The sequence below is a fragment of the Paramormyrops kingsleyae genome, chromosome 10, assembly GCF_048594095.1.
Source record: "Paramormyrops kingsleyae isolate MSU_618 chromosome 10, PKINGS_0.4, whole genome shotgun sequence".
Classification (NCBI taxonomy): Eukaryota; Metazoa; Chordata; class Actinopteri; order Osteoglossiformes; family Mormyridae; genus Paramormyrops; species Paramormyrops kingsleyae.
The window spans coordinates 6,185,000-6,212,683 of NC_132806.1; the positions used below are offsets into that span (position 1 = coordinate 6,185,000).

The 27,684-nt window shown below is 42.6% G+C and overlaps 1 protein-coding gene across 2 annotated transcripts; it reads right to left on the reverse strand.

The window, feature by feature from the left end:
- Positions 1-300: 300 nt before the first annotated feature.
- On the reverse strand, positions 301-27,385 carry chrnb1 (cholinergic receptor, nicotinic, beta 1 (muscle)). 2 transcript variants are annotated; one of them, XM_023843412.2, is made up of 11 exons: positions 27,138-27,385; positions 25,208-25,341; positions 23,718-23,762; positions 23,518-23,627; positions 19,318-19,426; positions 18,936-19,080; positions 18,423-18,608; positions 12,024-12,247; positions 4,402-4,574; positions 874-1,021; positions 301-780 (listed from the first exon to the last, which is right to left on the reverse strand). In XM_023843412.2, exons 1-11 carry the CDS (start codon positions 27,196-27,198, stop codon positions 628-630), a joined length of 1,488 nt encoding a protein of 495 aa, XP_023699180.1. In that variant the 5' UTR covers positions 27,199-27,385; the 3' UTR covers positions 301-627. The 2 variants fall into 2 exon arrangements, with proteins under 2 accessions (XP_023699180.1, XP_023699181.1); XM_023843413.2 differs by lacking the exon at positions 27,138-27,385 and adding an exon at positions 25,879-26,003.
- Positions 27,386-27,684: the final 299 nt, after the last annotated feature.

Genomic DNA, 27,684 nt, shown 5'->3' on the forward strand with positions numbered 1-27,684 from the left:
CACCTTTGGATTGACATTGAAAGACAAGCTTGCGGTACTTCAAAGTAAACCTGTTTTAGCCCTCTAATAGCTAGAACATGGGGTAGGGAACGCAGTGTTTTCATCAGGATAGTGAATACCAACAACAAACTAAACTCGGCGCTTATGAAGCATCTGCTGCAGCCCTTAGATTCCCATAAGTGACCCCAAGAAGTTTGACAGAAAGTGAGTAAATCTGGCAAAAAGAGTGGACAAAGAACACAGGAAACCACAAAAACTAATGCATAAATCTTTTCAGAAAAAACATTTAGACCAAACACCTTTGAAATAAAAAACATCTTTTATTTATATATCGGATGATATTTGCAGAAAATCACAAGAAAGTGCATGCATAATTTGTAATAAAATATGACAGAAATACCATACAGTGGGTAATATTATGTTTGAAAAACACCATCTAGAAAGATGCACAAAACTAACTGGAATAACTTGAAACATACAAGTAGACACGTACGAATGCTAAGACACGGCTGAAGCTCAGAAGAAGATGCATTCTTCTTGAGAAACTGATGCAGCTCACTTTAGAAAGTGCATCTTGGTAACCGCCAAGGTAAGGAGGGAGGGTGGTCAGAGTTTTGTAGAGGTGGTTCAAGGGTATGGGTTGATGAAAGGGTCCGTTGGGGTGTAGTTGAAGCTGGCGTCAGCAAAGATGCCCAGGGTGCCAATGGTGGTGAAGATGACGAAGATCCAGAGGAACAGCCGGTCCACCACCATGGCCACGTACTGCCAGTCCTCTTTTAACTGGGCCACAAAGAAAGGGAGTGGGCACCAGTTTCAGCTCAGTGGTACCAGCATGCAATGAAATGAGAACAATGCAATGAAACAATTCCTTACTGCTTCATGGTCCTTTAGAGCTTGTAGCTGCTCGGCGATGTAGACAATAGCATCGATGGCTGACTTGAGGTCAGGGGGAAGGGTGAGGTAGCTGCTGGGGCCATCAATGAACTTGCGCAGGTCGGTGCACAAACCCTCCGACTGGTACCTAGTACAGCCCAGAGGGAAGAGAAGAAATATAGCTTATTTAATCAGTCAAACACAGCTAAAAACAACCCCACTACAAACAAAAGTTTGTGGCATACTGGTCAAAGTCAATCTTAACTGGAAGAAACTCTCTTGGTAGTGGAAGCAGGCGAAGAAAAAAAACTGAGAATATATGAAGCAGAAGGGACCGGCTCTGCACCAAGGCCTAGCAACCACATCCCAGAGGGGATCATTTTCCCATCACGGCAGAGAAGCAGAAAAAAGGGTAGGGGGGTGGAAGATAAGGGAGGGGGGGTTTCAGCAGGCAGGGACGAAATCCAGAAAGAAAGCGACAAGCAGGTGGGCACATTGACTCCAGAGGGACTGCTGGTTTTCTGCCGCTTCCGAATACCCCCTACAAATGACAATGTCTGGAATAAAAGTCATACTGGCTTCCTACCAAGTCATCGCACCTCTGAGCATATTTTTACCACACATATCCTAATAAACATGTCAGCCAAACTAATAAAGGGGTATATTTGCCTACTCATCGATCTTAAAGAGCTTTTTACTCAAAGGACCATGTACATTTTTGTTGTAGTAAAATATTGTAATAATTTGGGTATACTGAAGTACTGATGGCCTCACTACTTACCTAATTAATTTGTACAGGAACCAAGGGATGAAAAATGACATAATGCAACAATGAAAAGCCAAGGCGCTGGAATGTTATAGGGTCCTGGATAAGCTATGGTAACAGTTCAGTGTACAGTCCTGTATGGGTTACAAACAGGATGTTAGACATAGAGGAAGTGGTCTGCCAGCTGGAGATGTGGGTCTTCTGTTTGCTTGCTCCAGATACCAGAAAGCTATTTTGCTTTAAGTCAGGTGACCCAGTTCCATTACCGGAGACACTGGGAATTTAGCAAAGGCAAGGACAAGCAGAGCTGGAGATAAGGCACCAATGACATGAGAGCTGCCTCTGAGCACGGGGTGGTCTCTCTGTCTGCGGCCTCATTCATATCAGTCCATCTGTGGAAACCAAATTAACATACAGCCATGATAAGCACCATGGGAGTGCCGGGGTCCCCGCAGCAATGCCGAGGCAGAGAGCGCAGCCAGCCAGCCCACTGGGACGTCAAGGAAAAGAGCTACGTTACTATGGTGGCTCCGTTTCAGACCAGTGACGCGAGACGGGCGATGTGTCACGCACAGTTAGCCACAGAAAAATGGATACCCTGTAAAAGGAACGATATGCCGAACGCATAATGTATAACATGGGTGAAGCGCTGGACTGGTCACTTAAGGGAGGATAATACACAGAACAACCAATCAGGACTTTCAGGATCAGGATCACATACAAACTAACGCAATTTGGGCAGCACCTGGCACACCATACAGTATTCGGTATATATTCTGACTGAAGCTGGGAAATGCATGAGCGTGCCGAGCACATAGTGAGATCTTCTAAGATACGGATAGCTCACGTTAAAGATCCCTTTGGATGGGTGAAAAGTATGAAGCCTAACACCAGCCTTGCAGCCATGCAATGAGTCTATCCTAATTAACCGTGATATTTAATCCTAAAATGGCTACGGTAACAGATGCTTTTTTCTGGGTGGGGAACCTAGCATCTGTTTTATTACAAATTTCAGCACTTCCATCTTCCCCTAGAGGGCAGCATGGTGTTACATTTTGCACAGACTAAGCCCACAGACTGTCCTAAAAGCCCTTCACCTACTGTTCTATGTACAAGTAAGGAATGTTGCTGCAGCTGTATTCTCAAGATGAACAAGACATTTGTGGAATTAAATCATTATGTGATGTTTGATGAGACTGAACAAACAACAGGCATGGAATGTACATTTTGACTGGTCAATGTGCCAATTCTGCATTAAGGAATGATGTGATTTGGGTACAAACCCAACAAATGAACCAATTAAAATGCCAAGGAGTTTAGAAAATTAGTCTAATTTCTAGGTTTGGTTCTCAGATTGACATTGTGCTTATTATGTCACCGGGGAACCTATACACCTGCAGAACAGTTAGTTATATTTAGCCTACCTGACACTTTAATCCCAGCATCTTGAGAAGACAACTGCAGAGCTGAGTCTTATTCAAAACAAATCCCGCAGAACTGTGACGATATGATCGATATGGTGGAAATGGCACTAACAGGATGACTGCAGAACAATATGAAAACTCAAGATAAAGCTGCCAGTGTCTAAACGAAAAGCACCAGACCCAGTGTCTCCTGAAGGGCAGAGATTCCCTCAAGGCAAACCATAGCAATAAGGAAAATAGGTGCCGCTCATATGGTCATTTCTCCTTGGGTCCTCTCTACATCTGCCTGAAATCCTGAATCCTCTAGTCGGTAGATGACAGTGACTAGCCTGGAGATATGCTAAACTTGAGCTGTCAAGGCACTTGGTGATTGGAAGTGGGGGACTGCTTCATTATCAGATTGCTTGGATCAGCTATTAGCACCCATTTTTTTGTGCTAAACAGACATCAGCGACCAGATCTGGTGTTAAATTTACTGAGACTCCAATGATAACTTAAAGTCAACTTCTTGACATGTTAAATGAAGGCGCTATGCATGGGGAAGTGTAGACTCTGTAGTTTAGGATTGCATGTGATTCGAAGGTTCGCCGGTTAAAACCACATGATTGGGAGAGTGATGTCATCATTGGGCCCCAGTTGCTCCAGGGACTGTCTGACCCTGCCTTCTCAACTCTATGTCACTTTGGATAGAAGCATCTTCTAAATAATACATCCATTTTCAGCAACCGCTCTTCCTATTCATGTAGTCCAGAGTCTATCCCGGAGGCTATGGGAGCAAGGTAGGGAACAACCCATGATGGAGTGGCAACCCATCGCAGTGATACTGTAAATGGAAAATACAGATCCAGCTCCTATCATTTGGTCACTTACTGTACAAGAAGTCAGGTCTTTCTAGAGACTGTGTGACTGAGTACTGATTTCATAAATGTTCACATAGCATGGTACCAGCGAAGAACTATTTTAGACAAGTTAAAAATAAATTAATTATTCTGAGCTGATCAGAACACGTCTCTGTAAAAAGAGCAAAGTAAGTTGATGCTAAGTGACCAATCATGAGCTTGCTCACTTCAAACTTATCTCAGGGTTTGGCACCCGAAAGCATTCAGCACTGCATAGATTTAGGAAGCGACCGAGGAGGCAGTGTCCCACTCCATACTCAAAAAGTATGACATGAGGTGCACGTAGGAGGTTTGGGGGCGTGAGCTGGTTAATGCCAAAGTTTCTCCCCTAATGTCAACTTAGCTGCAAGCTCTTCTGCTATTTAAAGTGGTTCTGAGACAAAGGAAGCCAAGTCACCACTTCATGTTTATGAGATCCCTTCAAAAGCCCTCGACTCACCTATTGGGTTTGGGCAAGAGGAAGAAGGTGTTGGGCTTGCGGATGAAGTACTCGTCGGCAGCCCTGCTGATGGCCATGGGTGTCTCCCGTTTTGGGTGATTCTCCAGGGCGAGGGGGGGCTCAGGTTTTGGTCGGAGAAGCCCCAGGTATGAAGGGAGTATATGGATGAAGATCTAGGAAAGAGGTGTAGAGGATGAGTACAGAACTACCCGGTTGTCACGGCAGCAGTCATAGACAATGCAGACTCCAGGCAAGTGCGATGTCAGCCCAGTAATTGTTTATACCCCAGGGTAAGAGAGGAAAAAACACAAATCTCACAACACAAGAGTCACAAACGACAAGCTCACAGTGTAGAAAAGACAGCAACAAATGACAAGTTCACAGTGTACAAAGGCCAGCAATCTAAAGCAAACAATACAAACATCTCTACTCTCTTCTAGGCTGTCAAGAGCGCCTGATTTTTAAAAGCTCTCTACATTTTTTGACACTGAATCTTATATATCATCAACAAGTGAAGATCACTCATCTGTTTTACTCCATTGTGAAGTAGCACCAGGCCCCGAAGAAGGAATGTATGGTTATAGAAATGTAAACAGGCAGAAGGTGACTTTCATAGCCATACACCACATAATTTCGATGCTAACACAAACATTCACTAATACATAGCTACACACATGCTAATGACAGCATACAGCACTCTGAGACAGGGGGGCTGCTGGAAATGACAGCATCATATTCCCCAGACAGCCCCGTCACCTGCTTCCCCCAATATAACCCCTACTCCTCACACACTCACCAAGCTGTACAATTGCTAGAAATATAGATCCACCGGAAATGTGAAAGCCAATCTGTTGTGTTTACCTGATTAGTCCAAGTTGTGACATGGAACTCTGGAACTACAACTATTCATTTATTGCATATTCCAGTTACATTCCAGTTTGCATAATCTTTTCCCCACTAGTTAGGTGGTTACCTGTATTTCCTTGTGTATTTCTTAATGTTCATATATTAAAATGTCATTTATATTCTTCATATTTTTATGTGTCTAAAAATTGGTGGGCATGATGCATTAAAGTGTGTGCACAATTTAGTTTAACATTCCTTTGAAATACTACACTGTATTCATGTAATCCCTAAAATGTGCATACTGTTTACTTTTCTGTGCTCTCAAATTAATTTTCAATGTAATTAAATTTCATATTTTGTTTGTGACCACAAAAGCAGAAGCTGGAGTGAGCGAATATTATGAGTTTTACGGTAGTAAATTTATTTGCTCACATCTTTGTAATGGTGCACAACTTGGCCTTATTCTGCTAGACCTGGCACGTGTTCATACAAAGTTTAAACCAAATCTGTGTTGGAAATCAGGCGTTATGGTCATCTAATATGTAATACTGCTTATGGTAATAACCAAAATATGCATGCACATCTCAGCCCATATCTTTATAACAATGCATAATATGGGTCCCAATTCAAATTTATTCTGCTGTCCCATTTTAATGGACAAAACTACACTTTGTGGTCATTTAATTACCATTCATCTATTACCATTCCTCCATATCAGGTAGTTAATTCTTTATAAATTTGCCTTTTATCTTAATAAGCAAGTTACACAGCTGTACATTGTTGCTTTGCTGTACACAACACAAACTAACACAAACTAGTGATCAAGTCAAGACCACCTAAACCGAGACCAAGTCATTACCAAGACCAGAGTGTATTAAGACCGAGACAAGACCAAGACCAAGGCAGAACTAGATAAAGTCAAGATCAGAAACAGGCTACATAACACAATTCTCTATAAAATGTGGAGCATAGGCACCATCTTGGGGCTAGGCAGTATGGCCTAAAATTTGTCACAGTATAATTTGGACCATGAAATTTCAATATAAATGCTTTTGTACAAATGTAACATTTTTTTCAAATAACACACCTTATTGGTTGCATTTGAACTTTGAATCATGATGTTTGAAGCAGGATGCAGGACACCCATTCACAATACTGTGTTAACCCTTTGAACTCTGTTTTTGAGCGTTTTTAAATCCCTTTGGTTTTAGGCTTATTACACAGTATGTACATGGGTTAGCCACATATACTTTATGGTTTTGTTTTCAGGACATTGTGGGCTACACAGATATGTCATAATTTGATGTGTAAATGCTGACACAGCCATGATATCATCCATCTTCTGAGGAAAAACTACTTGTGCCTGTTGAAATTTCTCAATTTTTAGTCTCATAAATGTTGAGATCAGAGACTCTATGACGTGGGAATGCAGGGAGGTTCATTGGGGATCTTTCTATGGCTTAGTATTGTAAAGGAATACATGCATGGAAAGTGTCAGGCAGAAATGAATATGCTTAATTTTGGCAATATATATATATATATATATATATATATATATATATAATATACATAATTACTTTATAACATCTGAAAAGAATTGAAATAAATAGCACTGTTTAGTTTATGATCCACTGAATAAACACAGACATAACAGACGGCTTTAGAGTCTAATGCTGAATATTTTTCGCTATCATTTTTCTGCCTATATACGCTATGGCTGGTGAAATTTGAGAATTTAACTGAGTTGGCATTTTAGCAAACAACAAACCAATGTTGTAGCACGACATTGTGTTTACAAGTAGGAGGTGTTCCAATTACACTAACGTGATCGATTTCAACCGTTTTGATGGAGCATGACATCAAACATGCAAATACATACTTTTGTGAATAGATATCACAAAATTATCAAATAATTGTCACCCGAATAAATAGAAAGCTGTGTTTTGTTGTTATTTCTAGTTGAACTCCAGCGCATTTTTGAGTGTTTTTATATCCATTTATTTAGAAGCTTACAATAAATAAATTACAAAATAAATATTTTGGTAACACTTTCTATGAAGCCCATATTCATAAACCCTAACAACTGTTCTTACATTTCATTGTAATATTAATGAAGTACTATGGACACACATAAATATCATTCACATACAGTAACACATTATACCCACGTCTCTCATTCATGATGAATGCTCTGTGAAGGTTTCATCTATAATTTATTTTGAATACCTTCATAATGCAGCACAAATCTGTAATACTGACCATTATTAACACTACAGTGATATGTTCCTTTAGCATAATCAAAAAAAAACTGGATCAAAAATGAACTTCTTATTTACAGTGTGTACATGGAATGTAGCTACAAGCATGGAAGGCATGGTGACACAGTGCTTAGCACAGTGGGTTGAAGTGTCCACCCCGGCTCCATGCAGGTGCAGTTTGCATGTTCTCCCCTGTGCTGCTGTGGGGTTTCCCTCCACAATTCAAAAACATGCTGAAATGGAGTTACCAACATGTGTGTGAATAGTGTGTGTACCCTGCAATGGGCTGGTTCCCTGCCTTGTGCCCGTAGTGTCCGAGATAGGCTCCCCTACAACTCTACATTGGAGAAGCGGGTACAGAAAGTGAAGAGATAGCTACCAGACAAATATTTTTGAGTGCTTTGCACACAAAGCAACAAGGAACACTGGCAAACCACTGACTTCATCTTGCCTGGCTGAACTCACGTTCTAAATGTGGTTAATCACTCTTTTTTTTTCAGACTTACACGCACGAGAGTGAAGCTTGGGGTCCAATTACAGGGTCGGGCAATTTCTCTGGCACCCCCGGAGCACTTTGTGTGACTTATGGGGGGTGGTTTGGCCACCACTCTCCCCACCTTTCCCAAAAAAGTGACACAATTAAATTACCCCATGATAAATTTCACCAAGTTCCCTATAATGCATTTTTCCAACAGCCAAACAGACAGCTACTGCTAAAGTTGCCAAGTTGGGAGGCTAGCGACCATAAAAAGAAATATATAGTTTATTGGTGACACTTTACTTGATGGGCCACAAATAATGATTATACTATTACTCATGTATTAACCACAAACTAAGTCTTAGTTACATACTGATCTCATGTTAATTCATCATTAATGAATTGTGATGCATATTTTCTCAATCAGTTTTATCACAAGTAGTAACAAATTTGCATTTGTTATTTTATCTGTTAATTCTGTAAGCCTTTGTGAACCACTGAACAAACCACTAAGGAACTACTGAAGGAACAAGTAATGAAGAACATTTGTTCATCATTAATGAATCATGACATCTTTTATCTAGTAGTGACTATATTTGTTCATGACTTGTTCATAATTTGTACTTCAGTAGTAACTGAGTTATTACTAAGTACTTGTGCCCCGTCAAGTAAAGTGTTATCAGTTTTAGAATATTCAGAAAATCATCTCATGCCCCACAGTTTGAGAATCATTGACCTGTACAATGTTTCTGGGAAGTTTGCAAAAATATACATGGAATACATTTAGATGCCAGATGGCTGTGTTTGCAAGATGCAGCCTCTGTTTCCGCACTCTGCTGCCCTCTGTCCTGCAGTTCCCATTTTGGGTTGATTTGGGGTCTATTATGTGGAAGATCGTCAGGTATTGATTTCCATGTATATAATGTTTTGTGAAGAGGTCATAAGATCCATCAAAGATCGAATAGACTAATGAAATCAGAGTTATCCTGTTCAGATGGATAAGCCTCTAATAAGCTTTTCCTTCTGTTTGCTCCCACGAAGTGCTGCTGTTTCAATTTTGGTGCAAATTTCTCTAAAAATTTGAGGTCCACAGCTTCACCCATACAATAAGCCTGCAACATTTGAAAAAAAAATTTTTTTTGATTATCATGCTGATAAGATTGACTGAGCTGCCCTTCTCTTTGCTATCACCATGTGGCGCTGCTTCAGTTTTGGTTTGATTTGTTTCAAAATTTGTTCAATTCCACCTTCACCTTCACAATGCGTTTCCAAAGGCTGAAAAAGATCTGTCAAAAACTTTTTGAGTTAACGCACTAACAGGATCAAATATCTGAAACCCTTTTTTGCTATCACTATGCAGCTCTGCATCAATTTTGTCTCAAACTTTGTCACCCCTATGATGTGTCTGCTGGCTTTGAAAAAGATCTGTAAAATACTTTTAAAGCTACTATGTTCACTAAACTCCGGATTCCCCCCACAGTCCAAAAACATGTTGAGGCTGATTGGCGTTGTCATATTGCCCATAGGTGTGCTTGTGTGAGTGAATGGTGTGTGAGTGTGTCCTGTGATGGGTTGGTGCCCCATCCCGGTTGTTCCCTGTCTTGTGCCCGTAGCCTTTGGGATAGACTCCGGACCCCCACAACCCTGAATAGGATAAGTGGCTGGATGTTCACTTAACCAGGTGTCTTTTATAGCAGCTGTTTACTTCCTTTGATGCGACACAGCGCTGCTGCTTCATTTTTGGGGCAATTTGTCTGAAATGAAACCACGTGCAGCTATTCATCCATATAATGTTTTTGTGAAGCAGCAGTAAGATCCATCAACTACATTTTAACCTTTCACATTCACAAGGGCAAACGTCATCTGCTTTCACCCTTACCTTTGCTGCTAATAAGTGACAGTGCTTCAGTTTTGGGGTGATCTGTCATTTAATCGGTTCCAGTTTGTCACCCATACAATGCAAAGTTTAAAAAAGATCCATCAAACGGTTTTCAAGTTATTGTCTTAACAAGCAAAACACTTGTGGTGGCAATGGCAACAAAGTCCAAAAACCATATGTATTCCCGGCATCCAGAGAATACAATGATAATTTGAACTGGTAAGAAAAGGCAACATAAACAATATGATTAGTATGTAATGGAATGCAGCAGATGGCACAGGCTGAGTTTGCCAGATATCTACCCACTGGCTCATCAGAGCCCAGATTCAGTGCTACTGTAGCTGCACAGCCGGCACCGGTCTCCCCGACGAGTGCGATGGGAATAAGGGGGGCCAGCTGTGACACTGGTGGGAGAGATCCCGGAAGGAGTGGGAGGAGCTGGAGAGGAAATGAGGGTCCTGCTCCAGGCAGCCGTGCTTCTGCCTGCTTTGGGAACACTGATGGGCGGCCAAACGGTGCCGCCTCCCATGAGTACAGGGAACCCCTAAGCATGGCTCTGTGTTCTGCCTGCTACCCAGACTCAGAGGGACAGACAGGGACGGAGCCTCTCTTCAGGGACTCTCCAGGACCAGTTTCATTAAAATACTAACACTAATCCCACGGGTGGGATTCTATCTGTGCATGATACAGGGCAGCCGATGGCAAGGCACAGAAAAACCGAAAATGCCGCCTCCACAACCAAGGGTGTAATAGTCCTACAATGAAATGGAGGGCAAACTCATTTCTGCAGGTTAATTCCTCTGCATTGGGCTCCTCATATAAAGTAAATTCCTGTACTTCTCTTCAGAGAATACCTTTAACGTTAGCTCTGGATTTCATTTAGCATCAAATAGTCCAATATACAGACTGATCCGATGACTTGAATGGGTAGGTGAATGGTATTTCCTAACACGCAGCTTCGTAAAACTTAAGTGGGGAAACCTAATACTTCTACTAGATGATAAGCATTACGTTTGTCCCCTCCACCATCTTTTGTGTGGCAAAATGGTTTCAGCCCTGCTCTGCATCAGGAGCAATGAGGGCCGAAGACTGACTAAGAGTGTGCTGTTCTGTGATTGGCTAAATTCTCTATCATCACACAATCATCTAATGGGCACTACTTTTCATTGGATCAGAAAATGTTTTCAGGAATTGTTGTAAGTTCTCTACTGGAACATTGAGAGCTCAGTTAAATGTAACTCACTTTTGAACTCCTATGTGTGAAACTAGTTATATAATACTGTCCAGGAAATACTTTATTGTTTATCTAATGGTATTCTGATTCAATGCTGTAAGTTAGGTCATTCTAACTAGACATATCCTCTATATAATGCATTTATTTACTACATCACACAATTCTCATTAAAAAACAAAACATATAAATCCAGCATCTAGCCTTGTTTCTGCTTTTCATGATACTGGGAACAGATGGAAATTACATTTCTTATCTAATTCCTTGTGGTTTGCCACTACCCTATGAAAAACAGGTCCTCCATGTTCATAAATAATTCACACACACATACAGAGAGAGAGAGAGAGAAAGAGGGAGAGAGAGAGAGAGAGAGAGGGAGAGAGCTTATCATCTAGTAGGAATATTAGGTTTCCCCACTTAAGTTTTACGAAGCTGCTTGTTAGGAAATACCATTCACCTACCCATTCAAGTCATCGGATCCATCTGTATATTGGACCATTTGATGCTAAATGAAATCCAGAGAGAGAGACCTGTAATCATATCGTTGTGGGGACTCACCATTCATTTATATGGGAAAAATGTTAATGCTCACTATGACGACCTTAACCCGGACCCAGCCCTAACCATAATACAAGAGTTTTTTGCATTTTTAGTTTTTTGGTTATAGTCAAGGATTATTAGAAAAGAGTTTTCCTTATGAGGACCAGGACACTGAGATAAAAAAAAAAACGGGTATTCATCACATTGTAGGGACATTTGGTCCCCGTAACCTAAGGTATATCTGGACTACACACACACACACTTCTTTATAATCAGATCATTAGTATGGCCACCAGCTTAATAACAAAAACCTGGAACACAATTGCCTTCTTTCCATTAAAGGCTAAAGATCATTAAGAGCTGCCAGGCATCGCTGGGTTAAGCACCAACCTTGCGCACCCACAGGGGCATCTGGTGAGTGCTGGGCGAGCGGTGGTGGAGGTTGAGCACCACCACGCTGAGGATGACCGAGAAGGCGACCAGAACCATGGTGAACATCAAGTAGTTGACGATGATGGGGACGGCCAGGGAGGTCTCGGGAACTTTGTCCGCCAGCAGGAGCAGAAAGACGGTTAAGGTGAGCAGGACGTTGATGGAGAGGCCCACCTTCTCACCTTCAGAGACACACAGACCATCAGAAACACACACATACAGGAAAGCAGGCCTATCCCAAGCATTACATTACCGTTAAATTTGGTCCCCACAATTTATTCATTTTGTATTCATATCTATGTAAAGACCGTCCATTCATTTCTATGGACATAACCCTAATCACAGCAATGACAACCTTAACCCTTACCCAGGCCAAACCTAAAATAACTAAACAAAATAGAAGACTTTTGTCATTGTTAGTTTTTTGATTGCAGTCACAAATTTTTTTGAAAAATTGAATTTCCTTTGAATGGTCCCCGCAACATCAATATAATAGGTTTTATTGCATTTTGCAGACCAATTGTCCCCACAATGTAATATATACATGACTGCACTTCTTAGCTATCCATCATATCCGATGACAACACTTGCTCTGGGGTGTGGGGGGTAGGATTGTGAGGGGGAGGAAACAATGGTTTTGGCGTTGGTGCCACTTCATATGACTGTGGAGGCCGATTTGGGAACCACACACTCGCTCGAAGATCGAGCAGACACGTCCTGATTTTAGGACAGTGTCAGCCACCCATTGGTGCCATTTGGTGTGTTTTTCTGTTCTTTTTTGAAGAAAAATGCTATTCATTTTTTCGGTTGCCTGGATACCATACCATACCAACTTTATTTATAAAGCACTTGGTCCACACAGGACCAAAGTGCTGTACAGAGAATGAAGAAATAAAATTAAGTAAATAACAGTTCTTAAAATAAGCACATATACAAAATAAGATGATATACCATCAAATAAAATAAACTAAAATCAACATCTCACAAGGGGTCGAAGGCCAATGAAAAGAGATTGTTACGCTGGCAAGCGGGTGAGCGGAGAAGCAGGCGAGTGGACCCGTAAATACTGACAAACGGGGAGGCACAACGACTCACAGTACACAATGACAGATCTGGGGGATACTGACTTAGACGTGGACTAAATACACAAGACAGGCTGAACTTAACAAGCAACAGGTGATTACAATCCGGAAGTAACATGAGGTAACGAGGGGGGCGTGGCACACACGAGGATCGGACGAGCCGGTCGTGACAGAGATGGATTTTCAGGCGGGATTTAAAAACAGACAGCCTGTCTACCATGCAAGGGAAGATCATTTCACATTGTAGGAGCTGCAGCAGCGAAAGCGCGGTCCCCTTTATGCTTACGCTTAGTTATTGGCACACAGGAGCAGCTGGCCAGTTCACCTGAGAGACTGGCAGGGTATGTAAGGGTGTAACAGCTCAAAGAGGTACTGTAGGGAGGGGCAAGACCATTAAGAGCTTTAAAAGCAAATAAAAGAATTTTAAAATGAATCCTAAAATGTACAGGCAACCAATGGAGCATTGATAAAACATGCAAAATGTGCTCATATTTCCGTGTGCCTGTCAGAAGGCACGCAGCAGCATTTTGCACCCTTTGAAGCTGAGTAATATGAGATGCACCTACTCCTACGTAAAGTGAATTGCAGTAATCGAGCCGAGTGGGAATAAAGTTATGGATTACAGTCTCAAAATGCTGCTTAGACAGAGTTGGCCTTATTTTAGCCAACTGTCTCAACTCAAAAAAGCTAGATTTGACCACAGCTCTGATTTGGCAGTCAAATTTAAGGTCAGCATCTACCTTGACCCTCAGATTACTGACAATTGGCTTAATATATTGTGCCAAAGAGCCTAAGTCTAGGTTGGGGGTCTCAGTGGAGCTACAAAAAACCATCACCTCTGTCTTATTATCATTACATTTTGAAAAATTATGAGACAGCCAGGCCTTAATGTCTTCAAGACACTTTAGTAATGTCGATATAGAATGAGAGTCTTTCTTCTTTAAAGGCACATAGATCTGGTACATAGATCTGGCAGTTGTCTGCGTAGCAATGAAAAGATATGTCATGCTTCCTAAGTATGGATCCAAGTGGGAGCAGATATAAAAGAAAAAGCAAGGGACCTAAAACTGAGCCCTGTGGGACCCCACACAGGAGGGGAGCAGAGGAGGACACATGGTTACCCAAGCTGACACAGAAAGTTCGGTCCACCAAATATGACTTAAACCACTCCAGAGCTAAACCCTTGATGCCCACCCACTGCTCCAAAGGGGAGAGTAAAATAGCATGATCCACTGTATCAAAAGCCGCAGTAAAGTCTACAAGTACACAGTCTCCAGAGTCTGTAGATAAAAATATGTCATTAAAAACTTTTAAAAGGGCTGATTCGGTACTATTTAAAGACTTAAAACCAGATTGAAGAACCTCTAAAATATTTTGCTCTTCCAGAAAGGCCATTAGTCGATTGTAAACTATCTTTTCAAGAATATTTGCAAAAAAAGGCAGTTTAGAGATAGGCCTGTAATGATTAAGAACTGCAGGGTCAAGAGTGGGTTTTTTAATAAGAGGCTGGAGAACTGGACTACACCCGAAGATAAACTACTATTTACCAGTTTAAGAACCCAAGGCCCCACAGTGGGGAAAATCTCTTTAAATAGTCATGGGGGAACAAGATCTTTAGGAGAACTTGCAGGATTTAGATGATCAATAATCTCCTGTAAGGAAGTCAAAGTTACTGGCTCAAAACTGTCAAAGACAGCAGAGCAGGAACCAGATACCGAAGGATCATAAGCAACAGGAGCTATAAGAGCCCTGGTAGAGGTGACCTTCCCAATAAAAATGTACAGGAAGTTTTCACAAGCAGTGAAAGAGGGTTCAATACTGTCTACCTTTGGGGCTTTTTGGCCGCCAGCAACCCGCTTAGAGTTATACAGCTGCCCATAAAGAGTTTGGCGGGGAAGTTGATGGCCAGGCATACAAATGATGTGGCTAACCCAGTGCAGATGCTTGTTTGCCAGAGTTGCTTCCATACAGGTGGTATTACTTGATGATAGAATGTCCATATGAGGGACTCGGTCTTCCCAAGACAGATTGAGAATTTTTTGCAGGCACCTAATATGAAACATTTCCAAACTGTTTATATGACGCCTGTATGGGGTCCACGTTTCTGCCCCATAAAACAAAGTGGAAATGCCATAATCTCAGTTTTCTTGATATTGACCTGAAGACCAAATGATTGATACAGACTGGAGATGGTATCTAGTGCATGCTGCATGGAGTTTGGACTATGCGCCACGACAGCGCAGTCGTCAGCAAACTGGAGCTCATGTATCACACAAGGTTTTGTCTTTGTTTGTGCCTGAAGCCTGTGGATGTTAAACAGGCTACCATCAAGGCGATATTCCAGGTGAATACCATCTTCGTGTTTCGTGGCATAATGGAATAGACCTGTAATTGCTGCCAGGAGGAGGTTGAACAGCACTGGCGCTAGGACACAGCCTTGCTTCACCCCAACTTACCCTGAAGGACTCTGATTGGAGTCCCCCCATGAGAACAGATGTAACATTTGCGCTAGGTCTGGCAGCTTGTCAAGGATGCATAGGTCAGCTTGATGGGTGCAGTTCAAAATTGTCTCAAAATGATTTGCCCAACACTGAAGAATATCTTTACGGTTTTTATAAAGGCAGTTTCCATCTGCAGATCGAACAGGGACGTAAATCTGCCTTCTAGGACTGTATAAGGCTTAAATGGCAAGGTTTAATGGATATCATTGCAGTCAGCAAAGTGTTGTATTTCTTCCGCTTTCTGCAACCACCAGGTGTCTTCCATGGTCCATAAAGCCTGTTGGGTTGTAGCTTTAGCCTTGGAGAAGACTGAGTTCAGGATGGAGGATCCCAGATTGGACAGGAGAGCTTTGTGTGCATTATATTTTTCTCGTAGGAGTGACTGGATTTGAGTGGAGTTGCTATCAAACCAGTCTTTGCTATGTTTCCTACTTGTGCCAAGGACTTCTGAAGCTGCAGAGTGGATAACTGCAGAGAGGGCTGACCAGTCATTGGCTTCCTCCTTCAGTTCTGTAAGTTTGCATGCAAGGAGCCTGTGGAGGTGGTGGTGGGACTGCTTAACGCTGCATAGTCGAGTCTTTTGTTTGGGGTCCTCTTAGGACTACAGGGTGGAATAACTAGGCGAATTTTGTTCCTGACATACAGTGGTTGGTCCAGCATTCAGCCCCACGCATAACTCTGATAATAAGAACATCCTGTCTGTCCTTTTGAAGGACAATGATGTAATCCAGTAGATGCCAGTGTCTTGATCTAGGGTGCTGCCAGTTGGTTTTGAGCCTATCTTTCATCTGGAAGATGGTATTCGTGATGACCAGTTGGTGTTCCGCATAGAGGGAGAGAAGCCGATGCTATTCATTTTTCCCACCCCATGCTGGCCTATGATCTTATTCCAGACATGATGTTCTGTTCCCACTCTGGCATTAAAGTCACCTATAATTAGAAGTTTGTCCGTGACTGGGGTTTTCTGGATGGCAGCATCGAGGCTTCTGTAGAAGTCTTCTTTGACGTTAAAATCAGCACTCAGTGTTGGTGGATAGGCACTGATAAGGGTGACAAAGTGTTTCTTTGTAAGAGGAATGCGCCATGTCATTAGCCATTTGCTAATGCCTACAGGGGACTCAGGGATATGTTGAAGTAATTGGGTCTTTATGGCAAATCCCATGCCATGGTTAATGCACATACCTTTACGAACCCCTTTCCAGAAGAATGTGTAGTCTGAACCGACCTCTGTAAGGGAATCCTCTCCATGCAGCCTGGTCTCACTGAGCACTGCAATGTCAATATTATACTTTGCAAGCTCAAGGGCTACAAGTGCTGTTCTCCGGCGAGGCCTGTTTGTTGGTTCTGACATGTCCAAGAGGGTGCAAACATTCCACGTGGCTACGTGTTACTGTATTTTCTTTCTGTTTCAACTGCAATGAGGGATGCTCCGACGGCTGCGGTTGGTCGCCTGGAGTTGAGAGAGCAGACAATTTTTGGACCACCTTTTCCAGGTCCTTCGATGTCAGAGGTGAGCAGTGCGGGGCTGCTCAGATGCAATGAAAGCTGCAGAGGTGATGCGCTGCTCCATCCTGCAACCACAACGACCATCACTCCATTGCCACCTGTGTGCATGGTTTGACTAGGCACTCCCAGCTGCATCCTTGGCCTGTGCCTATCATCATTCCATTTCGGCAACAGGGCTTTTGTGGGTTAGGGGGATGAGCGGAGCAAGGAGATTGCATTAGGGAGTTATTTTAGATGAGGGTGTGGGTGCGCAGTCCTCACTCCCACCGTCTTCGATCTACCAGGGTAGTTTCCGGTGGCATGAGAAACTCACGACAACCTTCACACTGGTTCAAGCTGCAGGGGACTGCCAGTGGTCCGGTCTGTTGGACTCCGCCTATTGCCTGTCCCCGGGCTACAGATTTATATTCAGGGTTTTCTCCCCTAGCCAGCATCCCTTCCAGGGTTTACACAAGTTGTATGTCTTTGGGCTGTGGGGAATTGGCCAGATTTAATCCACACAAGCACAGGGAGAACACACATATGGAATTGGACCCAGATTCAAACTCAGAATCCAGGATGGAACAAGCTGCTCTGCTCCTGTAAGCAGAATGCAGCCCTTTAAAATGACATTCGATCCAAAGCCATGCTGCAGTGTGACATTGTGACAAAGACATGACAGTGTTATGTGGGGGCCATCTCCATAGTCCCCTGCAAAGTGACTCCATGCCAGCTACTGGGGGGGTGCTTTCTGCAATCCACAGTTTGTGAGACTCAGCCCCTAGGGCCTCAGCAAGCGATGAGATTCTCAGCATTAAATGGAGCATAACTGAAATGCCTTCCTCAGCGTGGCTGACCACTGGTGCTATGATGAAGACGTGCTTTATAGGGGTGCGTCGCATGCTTGGTATCATACGTCCCTTCCTATTTAATGGCCACGGATTTTTTAACCATACAGTGGGACTTAAACAACAAGGGACCAGAACCCATTGCCCACAGTAGAAACTGAAAAACTGAACCTTTGGCTGACAACAACACATAAGCGGAGGTCTTTTCCCTTCCATTCTGCCTTTAAATTACAGTAAATTCAGTGTAGTCGAGGATAGCCAGGCCCATTTATTGCTGTGCAAGCAAGCTTGTACAGCAAATAAAGCCACACGCCATGACCAAGTGTGAAATTGATTTACCAAATGAATGACTGTACACACCTTGCCCCTTTTACATGGTTCAAGGACAATAATAACGTGTTAATAGTGATCTGGATGATTAATTGACTGAGTGATCCTGACCTGCATCTGGGGGCAGGTAGAAGTTGAAGATGGCGATGATGGTGATGAGGATGCAGGGAATAATGATATTCAAGACATAGTATCGCGGCTTCCTCTCGATGATCAAGTAGAAGGTGATGTCCTCGTAATTGTCCTCTCGTATATTCTTCCTGGACGGCTTGTGTCTGATGTGCCACTCGCCACTCTCTGGAGAACACAAGCCAAAGCGAAACTGAAAATAAACATGAAACATGATGGAGGTCATGCCCATACCTACCACTAGGGACACCGAGGTCAAGTCCTCAGTGTTTTTTCTGAAACTCCAATAACCTTGATCCATTACAGGACACCTAATACTCTTATTTTAACCTGTCCCATCAAATCAAATCAAAGTTTATCTATGAAATGCACAACTGTACAGAAACAGCAGCAGGCATAAAATGTTCACCCCAACCGTGCTTCCAATCTTCCATCCCCCTTCCTGCTTCATAATCTCACTCCCCATCCCACTGTATTCCAGCACAAGCCCCTTACCACTGAAGCCTTGGTCATACACAATCTCACGGATCTCTTGGCCTTTCTCATCGAGCGAGTGCTGCAGGTCGAGTTCCGAGGCATCGTACGTGTAAGAGTGGAACACCATGGAGCAGTTCTGCCAGTCAAATGGGAAGTACGCCACCTGGGGATGGCAGCAAGAGAGATCAACAAAATGAGAAGCTTTCAACGCAAATGGAATGATATAAAGACCATAGCTGTCGATGGACATAAGTCTGATGTCTGCTGTAGCACATTCTTGCTCTCAGTCCTCCTCTTTGAAACGTTGATTCGGTGACCATTCTCAGGATACAACAGCTTTTCACTACACAGGATTTGTAAACTCAGTTTTAGGTGCTACTACACTGTTGATGAACCTTACCTTGACCCCACATGAGCTACGATAAAGGGCTGGAGGTGTCCAGATGACCCTTCCATTGCTGTAGGCTTGAACGTGGACATGAAGGGCCACATCAAATACCCCATCATTACTGTAGCAAGAGAAGAAGGCCTTAGTTAGGACAAGGTGAGGTGCCGTCCACTACCACTGCAGAGAGGAACCGGTCCAGTTTCACTATAGAGAGGGATCGGAGAGCCATGGAAAGATATACAGCATTGTGTCACCATAAAAAAATATTGCTCATTGTTATGAGATTCAATCTCATTGTAGATAGACATACTGTCCACCTTTACTGCAGAGAGAGACATGTTATTGTTACCCAGGGAATAAGATACTGCCATTCATTACATTGAAGAGAGAGAATTCATTTTAACAGTGGCACAAGATACAGCCCCTCCTAAGGAGTCAGGGAGATATGGCCTCCTATTACTGTGGGGAGAAATCCAGCACATCATTGCCGTGACAGAGGCTGCCCACAGATACTGCAGAGACAGGCCTCATTGTTATTTCAGCTCATATTGTTAATTTCCCAGAGAATAGCCCATTTTTGATTTATCCCATCTTTCCTCCCATAGTCGTCTGTCAGGCTTGGCTGCGATGACTCCACCTATATCAGGAAGGTCTTCCAGCTCCCCAGTACTCCAGCCTCCTTTCAGGCTGCAGATCACATGATCCACATGGAAGACTGAAGGCCTGATTCCCCCCTCCTCCCCCTCACTTCCTGAGAAGTGCCTGGCTGAGTAACAGGGCCGCAGTTTAACAGGAAGCTGAGATCGCCTGGCTGGTTCGTCTCTCTGTTCATTTCACCAGGGCACTCTATCACTGAATGGCACAGATGCAAGGTCTATGCTTTTGGAGAGCCTCTTCAATGACAGTTGCTGAGGTGCTGCTGGGAAGGAATATATTACATGGCTCTATAATACAGTCCTGCGTCTTATCAATGCCTTGGATACAGTCCATACACTTGTAATGCTAATATATATCTTATCAATATCCTGTGCTAAAACACAATGTACATATACGATAGTTACTGTACTACAGGTGACTGGCAGTTGCAGCGAGATGTGTGGTGCAGAATTACCATTGGTAAGCATAGCACAGATAGCGTCACACACACAAAGTGAATGTGACATGAACTGCTGTGCACTTGCACCATTCCACATAACCACCCCCCCCCCCACACACACACACACACAAACACACACACAGTGTCAGCCTGCATTCCTGGACTGGAGGGTGTTGTCTGGGAACCATCTGTCTGTGCCAGTTTTGAAGGAGCATGAGGTGCGTCGATGAACCACGCGACGGTGAGCCCGCAGCAATGGTCTGGCCCGGTCTGAGCCGAAGGAGCTGGACTAGGGAGCCTGGCTGTTTAATTGGCTGCCAGGCAGTGATGGATTGGGTACACTGGGTATATTTACTCCACGGTAAATGAGAGACTCTCAGCCCTGTACTGTGACCAAAGGGCGGAGGGGGGGTGCACTTATAGGTTTAACCAGGGACGTTACTAGACATAAAGTTCTACTATGGTACAGGCCACAACCCCCCATTACCTGTACGTGTTACATTAAGCTGAACGTGAGATTTTCCTGGGGCAGCATATGAACACTGGGGCACATGCCCTAGTAAGAGGGGTCCAGCGACACCCACGGGTTTAACCAATAGCTACACAGTGACTGTACAATTCACCTCCACTTCCCAGAACAAGAACAGCACTTTTTTTCCCAGAGCCCAGGGCAACGAGATAACTGGTTATTTCACGGAGCAAAAAATGAGAAATTATAATCTAATATTAGTCTGCTGGAAAGAACAACAACTAAAGGGAAAGCAGAAGACTGAAGGTATAGCTGAGACGTTCTTGAAGTCCCGTATTTAGCTGCCGTCCTCACAGGCTGCTGGGGAAGCAGCTCTCTTTAATCTAGCTGAACACTTTAAAAAAACAGCTTTTTAAAAATTGACCTGTCGACTCAAATCATTTTAAATCATGTTAAAGTGAGGACTTGCAATGATATTTCTTGTTAGAAAACTGCTACTGGCATGGTTCTGTTCATGAAATATGCTCACTTAATTCGGCTTAGTATCTTTAACAAACAAAATCAAAATAATATTGAACTATGATTTACCTAAGCTATCATTTGCATCCATTAAATTCTTCAACAGTTATGGCCAAGTAATTAATTAATTCATCTAAATATCAAGCAATGACAGAACTATTCCTTTAACAGACAATAAAGGTGTGGCGTATATATACCACTGCTTTTGAAAATACCAGCAAAACACCATATACCATGGTATAAAGTATAGAGGTCGACCGATGTATCGGTTTTGCCGATTAATCGTCACCGATAGTTGATTCCCGGAACTATCGGTTATCGGCAAAAATCCACGCCGATAGTTTTTCCGGGTTGCGTCAGAGCTGAAGCGGCTGAGAACGGTCCGTTGTCCTTATACAGTGCGAGAGCCAACATATATATCTATGGCAAGAGCCGCCTCTATAGGCGAAAATCGCTGTAAAGCACATGCTTTTGTTTTGACACGTGATACTGTTAGTTGCAAAGAGAGCGCAAGCTGCCTGGAGAGAGCGCGGTGCACGGACAACGCTGACACTTCAAATGCACGTTTAAAACACAGACAGCGAAAAGGTATGTACAGTATACAGTACACTACAGTACATGTTTTCATCTCAATATAAAGTAATTCATTTGTTGATTAGATTCTGCATTGGAGAAAGAACAGCAGTATGTTTGTCGACAAGGCTGAGAGGACGCTAACATTAGCAGTAGCCTACATCAAGCGGTTAAAATAATGTGGCAAAAATACAGGCAAGTCCGACCCAAATGTTTAATGTCATGATTGTTACCATCAGGAATGCATTCGATTTCAGTTCTTTTTATCTTCAGGCACAGGGTGCGATTTGCCGGGGGGATGGGGGGATCCGACTGGAGCGCTTCGAAACAGTGAATCTTTTTGCGACGCAGTGTTTTACTGATTCGGAGTTTCAAAAAGCTCTGTTGATACTTTGCTCACCTTCTCTATATACAGTAATATATTTGTTGTTTGAAATGAAATCATTACTATTATAGGCCTAACTTACGATGTTTTTATTAAATTTGTTATCACATAATACAGCTCCCTTCGTATTAAAACCATTTCATGACGTGACACTCATTATCTGGTTCTTGCCTAAAAAGACGGGTATATAATGAGCGTTGTTAACAGATTACACAAACAGTTTGGTCAACCTCTGCCTATGGAGAGAGAAAAAAGTTTTCAAAATAGAAGCAAATATAGTGGGAGACTACACATATAATATACATTTATATAATTAATATTATATATAATTATAATATTATATAATTATATAATTATTATTATTATTCATTTTGTATGTAACTTTTTTTTTATTTATTTGGAGTGTTACTTTTTCTTTCAGTTTGAAAGCATGTCTTTAATTTACCTCAATATTTATTAATATATTCATATTTATTTCATATAGCACATTTTCATGATTCAGTACTGTTTTTTTGTTTGGTTTTTGTAATAAAGTTTAGTACTATTTTACATGTAGTGTTGTGTTTTAATTTAGTTTTTTTTTTTTTTTATCCAGTATCCATTTTAAAAACTATCGGTTAATTAATCGGTTATCGGCAAGTACGGACCAACCTAGCTATCGGTATCGGTAAAATTCAATATCGGTCGACCTCTAATAAAGTATAATCGTTAACAAGCTTAATATGGTGGAGATAGAGGATCTTTGTTTCCATGCCACTTTTTCACTTTAAAAAGAGATCCACACCATGTAAAGATTTCATTACAACTGCGACTTAAAAATACCTCTTTTTTTTCCAAGTAATTTTTCTGTAGACACTGTGTTTTGGCCCAAGTAATTGATTCATTGACCACTTGATCACATGATCAATCGATTATCATAATAATGAATTTTTGTAGCACTATATCAATCAAATAAAAAAAGACTAAGAGCTCAACTGTAATGAAGGCAGGCCTGTGAGGCATGGGGGTCTGAGCCCCATTTTCTGGAAGGCTAGAAAAGCAAGGTCATACATTGACACCTTCACCTGGATTTAAATATTACTGCTAATTTTATCTGCATTTTACTGGGGCTGAGCACCTGCCTGCGCTTATACGGTCAGTCATACACAAGCACAAAACAGTGGCGCTCACTTGTTGATCAGGACAATGTCAGGGAGCCACACCTTCCCTGCAGGGATCCTTAAAACGTTTATGCCATCATGGTCTGCAGGATTCCAGGAAAACCGGTAGTCCACCCACTCCTGCAGGAAAGGTGGACGTGGCAGAATGTCATGGATGGAGAGGGTAGCAACACAGGGCACCAGTATTGTGCAAGCCAAGCATAAACTCACCAGGTACATGTGCACGGTGGTGATCATCTCCTCATTTTTCATGTTCTGCGGACAACAGAATGTCATTCAGTCCCAGAACTGCACTTAGTCTCACTCACTGTTGGGGAACGTATAGTTTCACACTTTTTGTAACCCACCCACAGAGTGGAATGACACATTTGAGGGTAGGGATCAATGCCCCCACCCCCCAACAAAGGTGTAAATGTGAGAATAACAGCAGCGGTTCATTTAAAAACTTACACCCCTATGACTGGACTACAGCAACTCCACCAACTAGTACAATGGCCTACTCTAAAACTGTAAACAGAAATTCACAGTGACATATATCTCACATGCTAAAGTGCTACAAACATGCTCCCTACCACCCTGTACTCCATTTATATGATCTTCCATAGTTATTTGCGGCAATCTATTTATCGTTATTTACAGAGCTCTATTTCTGCACGCCTCATTGTGGCCCTCTGCCGTCACTAGCTATCTGCTCTGTTTACCGTGTTACGGACAGGAATAGGTGATGCCAGGAAAGCCCACGGACACGGACGCCTCCACGAAGGAGGCAGCCTCAGTTCCCAGGCCTTGGGGGCGTTTCAGACTGGAGGAAACCTGAGAAGTGCTGGGGGGGGCAGCTGAAACAGGACAGCTCCGCGTGGAGACCGGCTGCCGGGCGATTCTATTTAAAACTCGGGGTGAAATTAAGTGGGACAGCTGCTCTGGTCAGAAGAAGGGGCTCGGAGTGGATGGGGGGGGGGCTGGTGTTGGGTTTGCAGTCCACAGCTGACCTTCAGCAACCCGGAAGGGAACTGGTCTATCAACAAGGGGGCAATGATGTGACTTTCATGTCAATAACAGCACAAAATGGGGAGAGGGGGACTATCTCCCCACTTGGGGTGTCTTTTTCAGCCCATTTTCCCAGCTCCCCTTCAGCACAACTGGTCCACCAGCATCAACTGCGGCCCATGGTAAGATCACCCAGAACCTCTGAAGGTTCTAGCACAATGGAAAGCATCCTCCTAAGGACAAACTAGGATTCTGACCAAATCAAGACTAAGCAAATTCCAAGACAATGTATGTGTGTGTGTGTGTGTGTGTGTGTGTGTGTGTGTATATATATATATATATATAAAGTGGAGCTGGATAAAGGTGTGGACCAAAGCATGAAATAATGAAGTCAAGCACTGTCATTAGGAAACTAAATGGTCAGGAGTCTGTGGGATCACGGGTTGGATGTGATAATGTCTAGAGTGTTCTCATCCACTGTGGGACTGTCAGGTCATTGTGAGCTCCTCACGCAGCAGGACAACCAGTACCATAGTCAATGGATATGTGCTAGGTGCACCCCCCACCCCTCCCCCAAGAAAGTAGCTCAAAAAGAAATTAGGTGAAATGCCATTTGCAAGTAAGATATCCGTTAAATAAGGCACGCAAAAATAAAGTTGGAGATGAAGAAGAAGGGAGATGTAGCAAGAAGCCAAACGTGGGACTGCTCTTACCAGGCCCACGAAGGAAGCGAGGGTCATGCCCACCCTCACTAACACTCTGTCCGTCATCTTCTTCGCCGGACGCACTTTCGGGTTGTAGTTACCAAGCACCGTTTTCATCAGAGCATTCTCAGCATCCGAGGCACCTGCGGCATCCATTTCAGAAAAGAGTAGTTTTTCTCAACGGGTTCCTTAAGGACAAACCCATTCAACCATTCAAATGCGTATTGTTCAATATACTCAGCGATGCGATTAAGGAGAGACGCGTATTCATCACGTGTTTCCCCAAAGCCACGGAAACATTTTAAAACAGCTATAACGTTGTGTTTGTGCTTATTGTTTCGATTTATGTGTACATAATGCATCTCGTTTGAGAGATTAAACTAGTTTCAATATATTAAACTAGTAAGACAGGCCCCAAAGCAGAACTGCAAAATAAGATATCGACTCAATACGTGCAAAAATATTGTAGGCGCCTAATAGCATACTCAAATAATATCGCAATGATAACGTGGAAAAATAGTAATGTAAATAGCACATAAATTGTATGGGTGTTTTTAAAGTGAATGAGATTTTACCCTTCACCAACAGAACTAGAGTGCATATTAATGCAGTGTCTGACAGCAATCAAATAAAAGACCATGAAAGCGGGAAATGAATGATGTCAGCAAAATATTTCCAACCTTAAAGTTACTAGAATGGATGCTGGCATTTTCTTCTCTGCTGGTGCCTTAGCGGGATCTCGCGTGACAGGTACAAATGACGGCGATCAGCGCGCGCGACACTCCCATTAGCGGCTCCGAGTACATCGCAAAGCAGCAACGCGCACGTGCGCTATGACGCCAGTATCCCCACTGGCTGCTGTCACCGCATTTAATGTTAAACCACTAAATATTAGGGGAAGGTTTTAAGTCCTTCACGGGATATCCCGCCCTCCGTAAAATATTATATAGTATAATACATAGGCTAAAAGGAATGTGTTTATCAAATAAAGCAATGGGTATACTTTATATTGATTTAATATATGTGCTAATGAAAATCTTTTTAAACTTCACGTTACTATTAGTAAGGGGGAATTTGGTATTTTTAGCAGGCTGTTAAAATGAGAGCTAGTCGTCTTGTCAGTCTGTTTCAGTAGCACGCCGGTCCCCTCCGATGGGTTCCTTCAAATAATCTGCCGACTCAAGCAAAAATAATTACTGTTTTTAACCTTTATGAAAAGCGGAAAATTATCGATTAAAATGTGCTGAATATGAATTCTAGCCATATAATGTTTTCCCCAGAGAGCGATTCATAAGCTAATGCGGAAGGCTGGAGGAGGTTATACGCAGGGAAATGGAAGGGACCCTCTGAATTATACTCAAGCGGATTTGAGCAGACTGAGGAACTGACTGTGTTTCTCCAAGAAAGTGCCAAACGAACAGCGGTTGCGGAAAAATGATGCCCCTCTTGCCAGTTTTCCTGGGGCCGCCCGGTATCTCATGCAGAGAAACGACCGCTCTGATATCGCTGTCATATAGCCACTAAAACTGCTGTCTGCTGAGAGGATCCGTTTTTTTACGAGTCAATTTAGTTAAAATGGTAACTTTTATGAATTACTATGTTGATTAAAATATATATTTTACCACAATTATTACGAAATGATTATGTCCATCTTGATAGTTTGCGTGGGGCCGTCTGGTATCTCATGCGCGGAAAATACTGCTCTAATATTGCCGTCATACTGAAACTACTGTCTGCCAAGTGGATCAACTTATACGAGTCATTTTAGTTACAAACCTCCAAGGCCGATAAAATAGCGTATAGACCAAAATATATCTCTTAGCATAATTATTAAGTTGAATCAAAGTGCGTTAATTCAGTCTATAACATACTAATCAAACCAAGCAGTTTGTTAATTAAGCCTAGTTTTTATCTAGTTATCTTCTGCGGTTTCACTTACCTACAATTTCGCATAAGCCATATAAACAGTAGGTTGTCAGCAGCAAATGAAAGGCCTTCATTGCGGCCAATTATCCGATATCCAACTTCGAATCTCCACTGCTGTTTAGCGTCCCTTCACACAGAATACTAAGATAAAAGTATCGATATAAAAAATGAGCTAGGCAATCATGCGTATGGTCCGGGCAAACGCAAAGTATGTTGCTGTCTGTCATTCAGCCAGGGTCGCCTGAAGTGCGCTCAGATTACTTGTTTAGGGGCCGGGGCGGGGTGGGGGGGGATGCAAATGGAGAACTGTCTAGATTTCACTCGGTAAACGAGGATCAAACTTCCTATATATTATAGAATTACTAAGTAAACATCCAGAATAGATTTCATTTGTAGACATTAAGATACATAAGACATTAACAATTTGTGCAAAGGGACATCGAATGATGGCTGTATGTTAATTTGTAAATATTCCATGACTGGGGTGATTCATTCATTCTGTCCTGATCACAGTAAGACAGAAATTCACGTGACATGGGGTTTCATGACACCCTGTGGCT

What these genes read in the sequence shown, in the direction of transcription:
- chrnb1 (XM_023843412.2), bottom strand. Translation starts at nt 27,198, where the DNA reads ATGAAGGCCTTTCATTTGCTGCTGACAACCTACTGTTTATATGGCTTA. An exon ending in CCACCGTGCACATGTACCTG is followed by an intron (nt 23,628 to 23,717) that starts GTGAGTTTATGC and finishes CCTTTCCTGCAG; the next exon opens with GAGTGGGTGGACTACCGGTT. An exon ending in GTATGACCAAGGCTTCAGTG is followed by an intron (nt 18,609 to 18,935) that starts GTAAGGGGCTTG and finishes TGTGTTCTCCAG; the next exon opens with AGAGTGGCGAGTGGCACATC.